Genomic DNA, 15134 nt, shown 5'->3' with positions numbered 1-15134 from the left:
CAGCCAATGCAGTAGGTGTAGCCTACCTTACCTGCTCCTCTCAACTTTTGGCTTTCCATTCTGTCGCAGGGAGGTGTTTGAGGGATATCCTAATTCGGCGTGTGTGTCCTAACCAATACTTTTGTTGGTCCTGTTTGATTTTAAGAGAAAGTTGACTACTACTATACGGAGCTCCAATCAATCAAAATTAAAAAGACGCGGTTCGGGATTTTAGTGTAAATGGGGCGATTTAGTTTTTAGTAGCAGCCGCAACCTGGAGGAGTATCCTTATATTCTTTGATTTGTGAATGTTTTGAATACTGTGCCTGCATCGATCCTGCTGCTTGGAATTACAACGAGGTGAGTTCTCCGCGGGCTGCACTGCACTGTACACGAGCTGGAATATTCATCAGAATTACTGTCCGCTCGCTCCGTGCAAGGTGTGCCGTACAACGAGGTGAGGTTTCTTGGAAGGCGAGGCACGAAGGAGCGTCACAGGTTTTGTGGCTTAACGAGTTACGTTTAAAATGGAGCTTAAGTTAAATACACAACTACTGTATTTCAAAAGCTATTCATGCACGAGTTGCCTTTTGAAATCAGTAGCCATATGATAACTTGTAAAATGAAAGTATGTTTTTTTTTGATAAACAGTTGCCCTTACGAAAAAAAAAGATTCCTTGATACTGAATTGTGTAGTGTGTTGGTGTTTATGACTCAAACAGTACAACTAGCACCTGTATACCAATCTTAATAGGAAGAATTTGACTATAATTCCATTGATGTACAGAAGTGATGTACACAATGGGAGTCACTTAAATCACACTCAGTAAGAGTCCGTACAATATATACCTAAAAGGTTGTGTGTTATCTACATGGTAACTGGCAACGAGGGGGAGTAACGCATTACTGTAATCTGATTTTGTAAGTGTGATGTGACATTGCCCTCCTGCTTTCAGTTCAGTTTAAAACAATTCTAAATCTGTCTTTCTGGGGAACACAAGGGAACAAAGCAGAGAAGTAAACAACAGTACTTTTGGAATAGTAAATTATACATATCTTTAAAAAAACAGAACTAAAAGCATGCTGTAGAAATAGGGAACTTCCTGGGATATTTTTTTTTCTGCCTGTTTTTCATGCCACTGAATCACTTCTCCAGACGTCTACAGCTATGGACAACAGTTTTGCATCAGCTAGAATTTTAGAATTGAGCTGAAGTATATGGAAAACTACACCGCGGTATGTAATTCAATATGTTAACATTATTCATGTGGTTTAATTGGACTATAGGGGGATGCAAACCCTTTGTCCAGAGCAGTATGCGTCTCTGGTTTGCTTACAGCCCATGAGCACACGATTCCAACCTTCTCCTTAAACTCTGTCTAGAGGTCATTCTCCTCAGCACCACCCCGTCCCAAGACACATTACCGACTCTGAACTCACATTACTGACTCTGCACTCACCAGACCAGTATAACAGCAACGGACGAGCTCCACGTGTGTTCAACTTATTAACTCTTACATTATGAATACTTCTTCTGGGATCTACCATTATGTCTTTAGAATCCTTTTCAGGATAGTTAAAATAAAACAATGCCCCAGCTAGAATTAGTCGTTCCCCTGTCTACCAATCAAAATGATCCAATCAACGGTATATTATAATACCGGCACACTGAAACTGGCTTTAAAATAATATGATGTCCGGTCATGATTAGGGGTGTAATGATACATGGTGTATTGCTGAATTGAGATACTATCTTTACATATCATATTGTAATATAGGTCTATATCTTTTGTATCGTGATGCATATCAGGTCAGGGTTAGTGTATCAATTACATCTCTAGTCATGTTGTCGATTTAGTGGAACCTATTCAAAAACTGTATTTAAGAATTGTATGGTAACACTTTATATTGTGTCTGTAATTACTGTGTATTTACTTAGCAAATACATGCACACTTACACATAGTTACAATGTTATTATGCACAGTTACAATGTTATTATGCATAGTTATTTTTATTATTTATTTATTAGCAGATGCCCTTATCCAGGGTGACTTACAATTGTTACAAGATATCACATTATTTTTATATACAACTACATTATTTTTTACACATTATTTTTTTACATACAGGTACCCATTTATACAGTTGGGTTTTTACTGGAGCAAGCTAGATAAAGTACCTTGCTCAAGGGTACAGCAGCAGTGTCCCCCACCTGGGATTGAACCCACGACCCTCCAGTCAAGAGTCCAGAGCCCTAACCACTACTCCACACTGCTGTTACAATGTACTTAATGTGTCGATATATGTCAGTACACAATTGTATCAGAAAAGGGTTAAGTAAAGTGCTACCTATTTTATTTTATTTAAGTTTGTTTTTATGAAGTAAGCCAGCTACCACGATTCAAAGTCTTTACGATGCCAACCAAAGTGATTCCTGTATTTCATACATAGAGAAGTCTGGGGTTAGTTCATCTCTCCAGAGCAGTGTGAGTACAGAGAGGCTGGTGTGGAAGGTGGGTGTGGAAGATTGTCTGTGTGGTCCGGTTTGCAATACACTGCTCAGCTCTTTATCCCTTGTGTTCCAGAATGCTTACTTGTAGGGTGCAGGATCTCAGGGGAGTACGTGTCGGGAAACACATCACTCCTCTCCACTGTGTCCTGCTGTTTCTCCTCCTCTGCAATGCTCCAACAGGTAAGAACGAAATGCCTTTCCTGATATGCGGTGATAGATTTATCCTGATCACAGCACCCAAATGTGTGCTCTGGAACTTGGATTGCAAAACCAACACCTCAATATGAATCAAGCAATGTCTGCCCTTGTTGGGAAGAGTTAGTAAAACCTACAAATTGATTTATTTATCCCAGCCCAATATGTTTCATCTGGGTAAAGAAACCTTCTTTAAAACAAGTTTCTTTAGTGAGACTTTTTGTGAATCATGTCACAAAAGCAGCCAGTCTGTTATTCCCTCTAAGTTTAAATGGACGTATCGGGGTCTGTTGAATTTATCAGTAGATCTAACTGCGTTTTAAATCTTAAAAGGAAGAGATCTGAAAACCAGCATCAAATATCTCAATTCGAGTCCCTTTAGGGTATGTTCATATTTAATGGAAAATAAAGTGGCAGGTTGGATACTAATTTAATATTTAAACAGTGGCTGTATTTACTGTTTAGACCCCATTACAATAATCACACTATCTACCTTTTTCACTATGTGGTAGTCTCATCTTATCTAGTCTATACCCCAGAAGTGGAGGCTAACTTAATGACTAAAAACAATAGGGCAGTCACAAAGCTCTTTACTCCAGATCATCATTAGCACAATTTTTTCAGAAAAGAAAAAAATCACCCAATAAAGTTAAGAAGCTTGAAATGAAGTAGCTCACGTGTTTAATATAGGGGCTTGTCATTTTGTTGTAATTCTCGCTTTGTTTCTTAATCATTTTGAAATTAAAATGAGTGGGTTTTTTTTCCTTTAAGAGTAAAAAACGGTGCTAATGACGTTTTGGAGTAAATCACTTTGAGAATATATCCCGTGTTGTTGTGACTAACCTGATAAAGAAATACGTCAATGTCATGCCATGTTGTCATTGTTATGCATTGATGTTAAACTGGTGTATTGTTTACCGGTAAATACTTTGACTTGATTTCGATGGAATGTGGTAGAACCCACAGACAACTAAAAAGAGAAAGGTCAGAGTGAATAGCAGAGAAGGGCTCAGCCTCACCACTGCACTGCACCCATTCATTTCAAGTGGGCTGCATGTTTTTGCTCTAGCACTAGTGCTTGTTTGGACTAGCAGTTATCGGAACTCATTTCACTGACATTCCATAACGGCAGCGTGTCACACAGCACTTCTCACAACAGGCACTCTGCTGTTACCAATAATGACAAGAGGCACTCAAGCCTTTTGTACAGTGGTTAAGGTGCTAGCCCTAACCCTAACCCCTGTGGGTGACACTAGATTATGCCTTTTGCCACGGTTACCATTTAAAGCTTCATGCCAGGACCTGGCTCTGGTCTAGTCCAACAAGTGAAGTGTGTTCACTGAGTTTACACAGGTCCATGATGAGTAAAGCACAGCCTGCCGCAGGCACGGCACCTGTCTGCGGCTGATAATTCAGATGACAGTGCTTTGTTTCGTCTTTGATTTGCTTACTAAAGCAATCTGAGATACCTATATAAAGTAATATTAGATTATGGTGTTGAGAGTGGTCATTTTCTAGTCCCAAGGTGTCCTCTAGTGACCTCTAGTGGCTTTGATGCAGTAATGTAAAACCTATTAAGACCACCAAAGTGAGACATCAATGGTAGGATGGCCCTAATATTGAAGCTCTATTAAAATTGAATTCAATGGAATCGGGAGCGCAAAAATAGGGCCTTAATTGAGGGGTGGCCTTTGTACTGAGGGTTCACTGTACATTAGAATGACAAAAACACCAATAAACACAGGCATTGAAAAAGACTGCTATATCCCCAAAGGCATATTCCCATACAGTATTCTAAAAATGGATGAACCTCAATATTTTGACAGCACTGTTGTTGGCAACTAATACTCACCATGCAACATTGTTATCGACAGGCATTTGAAAAGGCAGAAAAACCTGTTTCTCTTTCATGGCACTGTGCAGTTGTGATGAAGCTATTGTTCAGTAATAAGCTAGGGTAGAGTTCAGAGAGTGTAAGAAGGTGTTTGTTTCCGTCCAGAGGCAAAATATGTGTATTTAAGACAGATCACATTTTCATAATAATCAAAAGTAAAATGTACTGCAAATATGTGTCTTTCCTTTGATGCATTGTGACCTCATAATGAGTAAATCAGCGGTGATATATTATTAGTAATGATTTGAAGTGGCATTGGCCTTTTGTGAGATTTCATCTAAGGCTATGAATTGATGCTGTGAGCTCACCGCTACGGAATAATGACAATAAGAAAAGAAAATGACATCAAGTAACCCTGCCTTTTGTGTGAGCTGTCCTTTAAGCAGGGTTACATAAAGCATATCTGCTAGTAAACCCGCACGCCAGAGCGTAGCATCCTTGGAAAAGCAAACCACAGTGCAGCAAAGCGTACCAGGCGCTGCAAAGTTACAACTCCCCGTGTTCGGTTAGCTCAGCATTACAGAATTTATACAAAAAAAAAAAAAAAATCACGCAACAGTGACCAATTCAGAAATGATGTCTGAAATAAACAACACGCATTCCACTGAACACAAGAGTGTTTCTCTCCCTTCTTTAACAGGTGTTATGATTTCCTCCAAAGAGATTTGATATACTGTAATATGGTACAAATTATACTTTTCTTTTCCGGCCTATTCAGAATGAAAGAATATTCGAAAGCTCGTTAGAATTTTGAAAGATTTTTCAAACATGATAAACCCAATGTTTGTTCGTGTGCCATCAGCTTTTTGTCACATTTAAGAATGTCAAAAACGTCTTCTTCGTTGGTGTTCCCAGTGAAACGTCCTCGCCGCGACAAAACAAATCAAAATATAAGGACTACTTATTGATTTTTTTATACTGTTAAATAGCAGGAGCAGGTAGTGATGTAAATTCAAGCAGGTGTCAGGAATCAGTAATGACAGAGGAAGAGCAGTAACCTTCAGGGCAAACTTCTCACATTTTCACACCAACTTCACACTGAGCCTGCTCCCAATGGCAGAGGCTTAGTTCCACTACTCAACAGAAGACATGATTTACTAGATAACTGGGTATTTTATAAAGGTGATCTTTCGGTGTTGTGGAGTGAGGAGTCAATAACATTAAAAAAAAAACCCAAAAAAACGAGTGTATAGTATTGTTAATTCAAACATAGCTGGCTAAAATCTGTTCCCCTGATCGGTTGTCTCCTGTACGTTCAAAAGTGATTGAAGCATCTCGAGACAACCAAGGGATAAAACCGTTGCTATCCTCAGGTAAAAGGATATCAAAACACAGAAATGGTAAGTTACAAACTAAAGGGGTACTAACAGTAATAATGTACCGGCGGTGAATGAAGGATGGCTTATCATGCAGGCGTAGGTTATTACTTAAATATCTTTTGTCTTTATTAAAGCAATGTGTCTCTGCTTTAACTTGTAGGTGAAACTGGGTTCCTGGGAGGCTCCAGAGTCGTTTTTCCCGGTGGATGCAGTGCGCCCTTGGGGTTGAGTAAAGGCACCCAGGTCCCTGTGCTCTCCAATCTCACAGTGTGTCTGGACATCAGACTGACTGCGCCCGGCCCTTGGGAAGCCTTTACTTACAAGACTTTGAAAGCAACCAATTATGACCTGGGGATTGTTGGGAGCGATGGATTGATCACTGTCTGGCTGCTGGGTCAATCTTTCAACGTGTCCCAGAGCTTACCTGTAATGACGTGGAACACCCTCTGCTTAGAATGGAACGGAAGAGACAACAGGCTATTGCTCAGAGTAAACGGAAGCCAGTTTCAGAAAAACATCACTGGTGATACTATCCCCGAGAATGGAACGCTGTTACTGGGCTGTTCAGGAAACAGCACAGCCGCGGGCCTGGGGGAAATGTACTTATTCAGGCTGTGGGATACATCAAGTGGTCACCCTGCCAGCCCCTGCGAGAACGGCAATGTCATTGGCTGGGATGACAGACAGTGGAGCTTTAATCGAAGCACTCTCATCCCTGACCCCTCTCTGCAGTGCAGTAAGTACAACAGCAAGCTCTGTGGGAGCCACCGGCTCCTCAGCTGCTCTGGGTTTTAATTAAACGTAGAGCTAGATTGTCTTTATTGACTCAAGCAGATAGTCTAGATAGTCTTTATCAAGTCTTTATCTGGCAAATATATCCAAGCGCTCATTTCATAATAAAAAACACAAAACAAATCATTGTCTCTAAGTCACAATTCAAAGCAATGGCTCTTATGTTAGGAATAACTTTGCTGTCAGTGTTTCCCATTGAAGACCCCCTGGCAGAGAGGTAAACGGGTCAATAGCCACTTCTAATGTATATCATGCATTACATGTCTTTATTAATATCTGTCGTTTTGTATTTTTCTTTCAAAAATGTCGGTAGTTTTAAAGCATGATTGAAAACTTACTTTTTTAAACTGAAATCTTACAGTCCAAACTGTTCCTCCAGTCCACCTCCCCTGACTGGATTTCTGTGGCCTTTCATACACAGCTGGGCCTGGATTCAATCAAAAATAAAGCAGCGCCGTAGCCATTGTAAAGTAAAGCTATGGTGGTGAAACCCACTGATTTAATTCAGGCCCTGGGTCTATTTTCCAAAGAATAATTAATTGGCTAAATTAACAAATGCTTCAACAGCTGCCCCAACAAATAGTTCAACAAATTATTATTATTATTATTTATTTCTTAGCAGACGCCCTTATCCAGGGCGACTTACAATTGTTACAAGATATCACATTATACATTATTTCACATTATACAGATATCACATTATTTTTACATACAATTACCCATTTATACAGTTGGGTTTTTACTGGAGCAATCTAGGTAAAGTACCTTGCTCAAGGGTACAACAGCAGTGTCCCCCACTGGGGATTGAACCCACAACCCTCTGGTCAAGAGTCCAGAGCCCTAACCACTACTCCACACTGCTACTCCACAAATGCTTTAACTAATGCAACAAGGTTTGCCCCAACAGCTGCCTAACAAATGCTTCAACAAATGCAAAAGATGCCCAAACAAATGCTTCCACAAATGCTGCAAGTGCATCCAGTCCTCTGAATGTCACAGGTGAACATATGTTGTATGTCTTTATTAAAGCAATGTGTCTCTGCTTTAACTTGTAGGTGAAACTGGGTTCCTGGGAGGCTCCAAAGTCGTTTTTCCCGGTGGATGCAGTGCGCCCTGGGGGTTGAGTAAAGGCACCCAGGTCCCTGTGCTCTCCAATCTCACAGTGTGTCTGGACATCAGACTGACTGCGCCCGGCCCTTGGGAAGCCTTTACTTACAAGACTTTGAAAGCGACCAATTATGACCTGGGGATTGTTGGGAGCGATGGATTGATCATTGTCTGGCTGCTGGGTCAATCTTTCAACGTGTCCCAGAGCTTACCTGTAATGACGTGGAACACCCTCTGCTTGGAATGGAACGGAAGAGACAACAGGCTATTGCTCAGAGTAAACGGAAGCCAGTTTCAGAAAAACATCACTGGTGATACTATCCCCGAGAATGGAACGCTGTTACTGGGCTGTTCAGGAAACAGCACAGCCGCGGGCCTGGGGGAAATGTACTTATTCAGGCTGTGGGATACATCAAGCGGTCACCCTGCCAGCCCCTGCGAGAACGGCAATGTCATTGGCTGGGATGACAGACAGTGGAGCTTCAATCGAAGCACTCTCATCCCTGACCCCTCTCTGCAGTGCAGTAAGTACAACAGCAAGCTCTGTGGGAGCCACCGCCTCCTCAGCTGCTCTGGGTTTTAATTAAACGTAGAGCTAGATTGTCTTTATTGACTCAAGCAGATAGTCTAGATAGTCTTTATCAAGTCTTTATCTGGCAAATATATCCAAGCGCTCATTTCATAATAAAAAAAACGCAAAACAAATCATTGTCTCTAAGTCACAATTCAAAGCAATGGCTCTTATGTTAGGAATAACTTTGCTGTCAGTGTTTCCCATTGAAGACCCCGTGGCAGAGACGTAAACGGGTCAATAGCTGCATCTAATGTATATCATGCATTACATGTCTTTATTAATATCTGTCGTTTTGTATTTTTCTTTCAAAAATGTCGGTAGTTTTAAAGCATGGTTGAAAACGTACTTTTTAAAATGAAATCTTACAGTCCAAACTGTTCCTCCAGTCCACCTCCCCTGACTGGATTTCTGTGGCCTTTCATACACAGCTGGGCCTGGATTCAATCAAAAATAAAGCAGCGCTGTAGCCATTGTAAAGTAAAGCTATGGTGGTGAAACCCACTGATTTAATTGAGGCCCTGGGTCTATTTTCCAAAGAATAATTAATTGGCTAAATTAACAAATGCTTCAACAGCTGCCCCAACAAATAGTTCAACAAATGCTTTAACTAATGCAACAATGTTTGCCCCAACAGCTGCTCCAGCAAATGCTGCAGGTACATCCGGTCCTCTGAATGTCACAGGTAAGCATAAACAGGCAGAACCTGACTTGTGGTTGAAATACTAATACGCTTTTTGTTCGTGCCAACAGTGTGCACTGCGTCAGTATTGCTTGTGGGCCAGAGGATTGCTATTATTGCACTGGCAAAGCTCTGTACTATTATGATACTGTAGTTTAATGTATACTGTTTAACAGTCTGGCAGGAGGTCAGCCAGCAAGACGGGTTTAACCCTTTTGTAGTTTATATTCTTATTAGCCTGGTCTAATATATGGTAGGATGAACTGGTAGAGATGGAAGGTAGCTGATAGCAATGTTAATGTAAAAGTATGTATGCAATGAAGCTAGTGTCACTGTTTAATACCACATCGCTCCGAAGGACAGTGTGGCTGTGACTTGTCACCATTAACCTGGAATATTTAAATCAAATAAATGTATAATGAATGCATACTGTATTTTCTATTTGTGAATGTGCATATACAGTATCCCTGGCACTGCTGATGTGTACTGCTCTATGTACACAAATACATACATCACATATGTCACTATAACATGAGAACTGCCTGCCTGACTTTGCTCGTCATGCCAACTACACAATGTATTAACATTGCAAAATGAAGGTTTTCAGCCCTGTGCTTCTGGGCACAGTGATAGAACTGGATCTTCAACTCTGTCAACTGCAGTCAGTCCTCAAGATTCAACGGGTAGGCATGACCAGAGAACAAGCTGGCTTGACGTGTGAAATGTGGGTCTCTATCTGTTCTGTGTCTTCCACAGTCCTTGTGAAGTACAGTAAAAAAAGATGGCCATTGTACAGTAGTCAGTAAGCCTCTCCGTTCTGTTTTAGTAAAGGCGCGGTGATGATTTGAGATACAGCCTTCATATTTGGCACACAGCTGAACTCTATTGTTCCTCTGCCCGTCCCATTCTGGTTATGTTAGTACATATTCTAAAGCACTTGCTCTGTGCTTCCTTTGCAGAGTTCTCTGAATCCACGACGACTGCAACTGTGTCAACAACAGCCAGCCGTCCGAATGCAACAGGTAATAAGTGGTTTCTGAAGTCTTTGAATGCAATTCATGGATCAGCTCAACCAATCAGGTTCAGAGTAGATGGTCGACGCCCTCAGAGATTTGGAATATAGAATATGCTGTTGTCATTTCTGTGTATTCCACCGTCCATTGCATTTACAAATCTGTTCATTGAAATTGTGGTCGACTAGATACATGGGCCGTCAGACAAATAACGAGAAATCTTTTTTTTACTTTAGAAGTTTCAAAAGACAATTGTATGGATTTTTTTTTCTCTGATTATCAATCTGGATTGTACAGTAGTTAGAAATTGTTATTTTGTTGTTTTTACCTGTAAAGTGCTTTTGAGGCGATTTATCGTGAAAGGCCCTATATAAGAAATAATGATGGATTGATTTATTATTATTATTATTATTATTATTATTATTATTATTATTATTATTATTATTATAGAAGAATTACAGTACAATTAAGAGCAAGATACAAAATACAATGACTTCAGTCCTGATAAGAGCAAATACAAAAATGGGTGTGAATTTGATGACACTTTGGAAGATTAGTTTTTGTTTATTTATGTCAACACCCTGAGACATTACCAGACTGTGTAGCAGAACATGGATGTCTTCTCTAAATCTCATACTAACCCAACCTGTTTTTCTTTCTGTAGTCAATGCTTCCATTGTTACTTATGTTACTTTCCCCTCCTATACCTCAGGCAAGAGTATGCTCAAAAATCTTAGCAGTGCAGAAGTAGTTCAGTAGATTAGAGATCTTAATTCCAGCATTTGATTTTATGTGCAGTGCTAATATATTATTCAAACGGTGCTCTCTTTTTCACAGGAAGTAGTACTACAACCAGTTATGTTTCATGCAAGTTGATATCAAATTATTTACATGCACATTTGCACTGCAATTGACATGTAGGAGCAAAAACGAAATCAAAATTAAAATAAAGTTCTTTTTTATGAATTAGACAATATCTAAAGTTAATGAACAAAATACACAAATGTTTTTTGTTTTTTTTTTAATACTAATGTAATCCCTAAGCTTAGCCCCTAACCGTGAGATATTCATTTGTTTTTGGTACAGATGGTACATGTGATTTTTCTAAATTTTGCGTTGAATCAGGTCAGTATTGTTATTATTATTATTAGTATTATTATTATTGTGGCATTTTCTGATCACAGTCTCAAACTGGTGCTAATGCCCCTGGGTGTGTTTTCCAGATGACTTCTACATGGTAAGAGCAGAAGTCACATCTAATGCCAGCAACAAAACGGAATCAGATGTTAAAGTTTGGGTAAGTCTGATGGACGGTTTAACCTACTATTCATTGAATGTGTACTCAGAGGTTTATAGCATTAAGAAGTCAACCACAGTGATATATGTAAAAGATACACAGGCAGTCTGATGTGCAGTTAGATCTCTATTCTCTGAACTAACTGAGCTCAGCACACAAGACGGGTTACCAAAGGGCTGTTGTGATGGCAGAGCTGTTTGAATCATTACACCCCTAGTATTCAGTAATATAAATACTTATTAGTGAACTTGTCACATTCACACCAGGACTGAGAACCTATCCTGTTCTTCTTTTGTGACAGCTCACTGACAAATTCAACATCTCATCTAATTCAACATGCCTCACAACTGTGTCCAGCAATGACACTGTAAAGGACAGCAAGTCAGCATTGGGGTAAGATTGAGATTGCTGGACAGGTGTCCCAGTCTTCATTGTTGTTAAATTAATAAGAGTATATGGTATTTTATATGATCTTTAAAGAGGTGTTAGCTTGCAAAAAAATTACCCAAATCTTACCGATTGTGCAGTTTTGAAAGAAACACATATTATAGCAAACATGGCTTCTCATTTTAAATCTCACACACGTTTTTACTGCAGCTTTCAGCCCCTCAGCATATAAACCCACAAGTACCAAGCATGGATTAGCGTTGCACTTGCTTAAGCTTGTGTAGTTTTCATAAGATTCACGTGACTTTTGGTTCTATATCTCTAAACCATGCCAGCAAAAATAACCCTGATGTCCTGTTGCTTTGCAGCGACCCTGCTAACTGCTCTGCATCTTTAGAGTACATTCTGAAGGTGAGTAGTCATTGAAGTCATTATTAGAGCAGTACTGCAGTACATAGTACAGCTTTACCTGCAGTGTATTCAACGACATGTTTCATTGACTCCACAACAACAGTAAGAAGAGCAATCCGTGTGTAGATAGATTTTCAAAGCTATTCTGGATCCTGTTACAAATGCAATACATTTCTACTCTGTATAGGCTATTGCCGTGACCTGTGAGACGAAAGAAAACATTAGGTGAGTCCACATGTTATCTTTAGAAGTACTCTTTACAAGTGGTCATTATTTTTAATTAAGCTGGAATCAAATCATACCTAAATGGTCAAATGAAGAACTGTAATGAAAGGGTTCACTGGAGAGGAATTACGCTGCTATGCATCTGATGTACTGTATATGTGTACCACGGTATTTATACATGTTATTTACATGTTATTTATATGTCATGCTAGTATGACCAACTGCTCGATAGCCCTGCAGCTGAAGAAGGGGACTAACGCATGTCTCATCTGGTACCTGCTCACAAATCCTGAGAATCATACACTCCAGTTAACATCAACTGGGAAACTCTTTCAAGCAGGTGAGTGTCACTGAGAAGGCATTGTTTTGAAATGTCACCAGTTTAACATGTTACTGGAACGTTATATGTTGTAATGTCATAGTGACTTGCCAAAGAAATAACAGAGAATGTAAGTAAAATGAGAAAACATGTATGCAAATGCATGTGGTCATGTGACACGTCAGCAGAACACTATATAAGCTGTATAAACGTTGTGTGCAACTATTCAGCAACAATCACGGGGAAGCAGAAGGATCTCTGAGACTTCACAAGGGGCAGGATAGTGGGTAATGGGCACAACAGGACACATCCGCTTCCACCCCGTGCACTGGGAGCTGTGCAGTATGGGCTTTGGAAGGAGGCCACTCACTTTTCTTGGCCAGTGTAGTACTGGGAAAAACCCAATATCAAAACCCATGCACTTTTTTGTTATTCTTTTATTATATCGTCTTAAAAGTCCTACAGGCATTCACATAATGACTACTGTGTGTTTTCTTTTCTATATTATAGCCAGGTGCTACTGTCCCCAGAATGATGAGCACACCACAACATTCTCCTGGTTTCCCATGGCACATAATCTCTCCAGTGTGTGTGCTGCAAACAGCAGCCTCAGCATGGCATGGTGAGTTCATGTTGCACTTGATATTACGTAGCAAGTTAAGCTGCAGTGCTCCTCCTTTATAAGGCTTGCCTTTATACCACAGAAGCTGCTGTAAGACCGCATGCTCATGGCTCCCATTTGCCCAATACTGCCATTCCACGAGCACTTTCGTTCTCATTATAAAGACAAGTTGCACATTCTCGTAAACTATGGCTCCTAACGATAGCATTATAAGGGAGGGGGGGGGGACAGGGGGACTAGCTTATACATTCTGGTCCAGCCTTCTTATTTACTGCATAGGGATTCAAGTTATCAACTGTAATCCACATGTGAAAGATGTCATGGAATAGTTTTAGAGCAAGTCCATTTTAGTTTCAGATGTCTGTAAAATCTTCAAAACAGCGACATCAGAATTGTAGCCTAGCTTGATAAAAGCCATTGTTTCATTGACTGTTTTCTTTTTCTTTTAGTAAAAATGGAGAAACGATCTGGATTCCTCTAAATGAGACCAGCGTGCAATACTACTTCGATCAGAAGAACATTCCAGGTACACAGAAAACAGGCAGCCCAGCTTGTGAAAGAACAGTTGTGTTGCAATTTCATTTTTCAGAAGAAAGTCTGTCCTGCTGAAATGGATCTTAGATCCACAAAGTTCACATGTACTTGCTTTAAATAACAATATCTGTTCTCTAAAAGATAGGGACCAGATTGTAATAGCCAGACAACTGGTGTTTCTTTATGCCTAGGAAAGTGCTTGATATTGAAGCCTGTTATTTTGTATTTGAAGCAGTGGCAGGGAATATGTACTGTGTGTCACTTCCTACAGTAGATGTTCAGGTACAAAAAGGTTTTGAAAGTCTACAAGGAACACATCATGTTACCTTTGCTGTGTCCCGTGTTAGACTTTTAAACTTATTGCCGACTCTTTTAAAATTTTTAATTGCACATCATTGGTCACAAATGAAGTGGGCAATACATTCTCAACATTTAAAAGAAACTTTGAAAGAAACTATGCGATATGGACTAGACAGGCTACAGCAAAGGTAAAGTGATGAGTGTCTTGTACACACTACAGGGGGCTCTGGACTCTTGAATACCCCTTTGCTGTGCTAGGCCAGGTTTACATGCACAGGGACGGTTTCTTACACTGCGGTCTAGCCTTTCATCTGCTTTAAAACACTAGCATTGAAAGATAATGCACTCTTTGATCGAAGCTCATGTTTAATACACTGCATTTTGTGTTTCAGGGAACACAACAGAAACAAAGAAACAATGTGATTTTTCTGAATTCTGCCGTGAAAAAAGTGAGTGCATGGCTTTATCTGTCTTATGAGATGTGATTGTGCCATGAAATATCATTTTAAAAAGTGTGGATGAAGTAAACCTAATCCAATCAAAATGGTTTGCTCCTTGCCAGGTATACATGTTAAGATTTTAGCTATAATCATATAGAAAGTGGGTTAAATAAGTGTCGGAAACAGTGTCGGAAACATTATCATATTTTCTTTGCATTTAAAATCGTCATTGACACAATTTATTTAGAAAGGGAAAATGCAAACAATAAAATTAACAGCCCAGAAATAAACCAATCAGGCATTTCATTGAAGGCTTTAGAAGTAGTGTTTAGCTGTTTTTTTTTTAATGTGTTTCAGTAACTGGTGTTTGTTCCGGTAACACTTTACATTGTGTCTCTGATTACTGTGTATTTAGTAAGTACTCTGTAATACACAGTAAGTTAGAGACACTTCATGTAAAGGGTTACCTTTGGTCCTTACAGAACAAACGTGCTGATGACACCTTGGAGTAAATAGCTTTGCTAAAGTAGCCCA

At 39.7% G+C, this 15134-nt stretch overlaps 1 protein-coding gene across 1 annotated transcript in view; it reads left to right on the top strand.

Moving 5' to 3' along the window:
* LOC117405720 (uncharacterized) overlaps window positions 1–15134 on the top strand; it is a 32170-nt gene continuing 17036 nt past the window's right edge. Inside the window, exons 1-15 of the mRNA XM_059028024.1 lie at window positions 1–339; window positions 2566–2672; window positions 6061–6636; window positions 7748–8323; window positions 9008–9055; window positions 10012–10074; window positions 11152–11190; window positions 11289–11362; window positions 11664–11755; window positions 12118–12160; window positions 12348–12385; window positions 12598–12725; window positions 13215–13326; window positions 13776–13852; window positions 14553–14609. Of these exons, the coding sequence (XP_058884007.1) occupies window positions 2567–2672; window positions 6061–6636; window positions 7748–8323; window positions 9008–9055; window positions 10012–10074; window positions 11152–11190; window positions 11289–11362; window positions 11664–11755; window positions 12118–12160; window positions 12348–12385; window positions 12598–12725; window positions 13215–13326; window positions 13776–13852; window positions 14553–14609 (2029 nt within the window). The 5' untranslated portion in view covers window positions 1–339; window position 2566. The remainder of the gene's footprint in view (window positions 340–2565; window positions 2673–6060; window positions 6637–7747; window positions 8324–9007; window positions 9056–10011; window positions 10075–11151; window positions 11191–11288; window positions 11363–11663; window positions 11756–12117; window positions 12161–12347; window positions 12386–12597; window positions 12726–13214; window positions 13327–13775; window positions 13853–14552; window positions 14610–15134) is intronic.

Source organism: Acipenser ruthenus, chromosome 8, assembly GCF_902713425.1.
Source record: "Acipenser ruthenus chromosome 8, fAciRut3.2 maternal haplotype, whole genome shotgun sequence".
In the NCBI taxonomy this organism is placed as follows: Eukaryota; Metazoa; Chordata; class Actinopteri; order Acipenseriformes; family Acipenseridae; genus Acipenser; species Acipenser ruthenus.
This window is presented reverse-complemented; position numbering and strand designations above follow the sequence as displayed.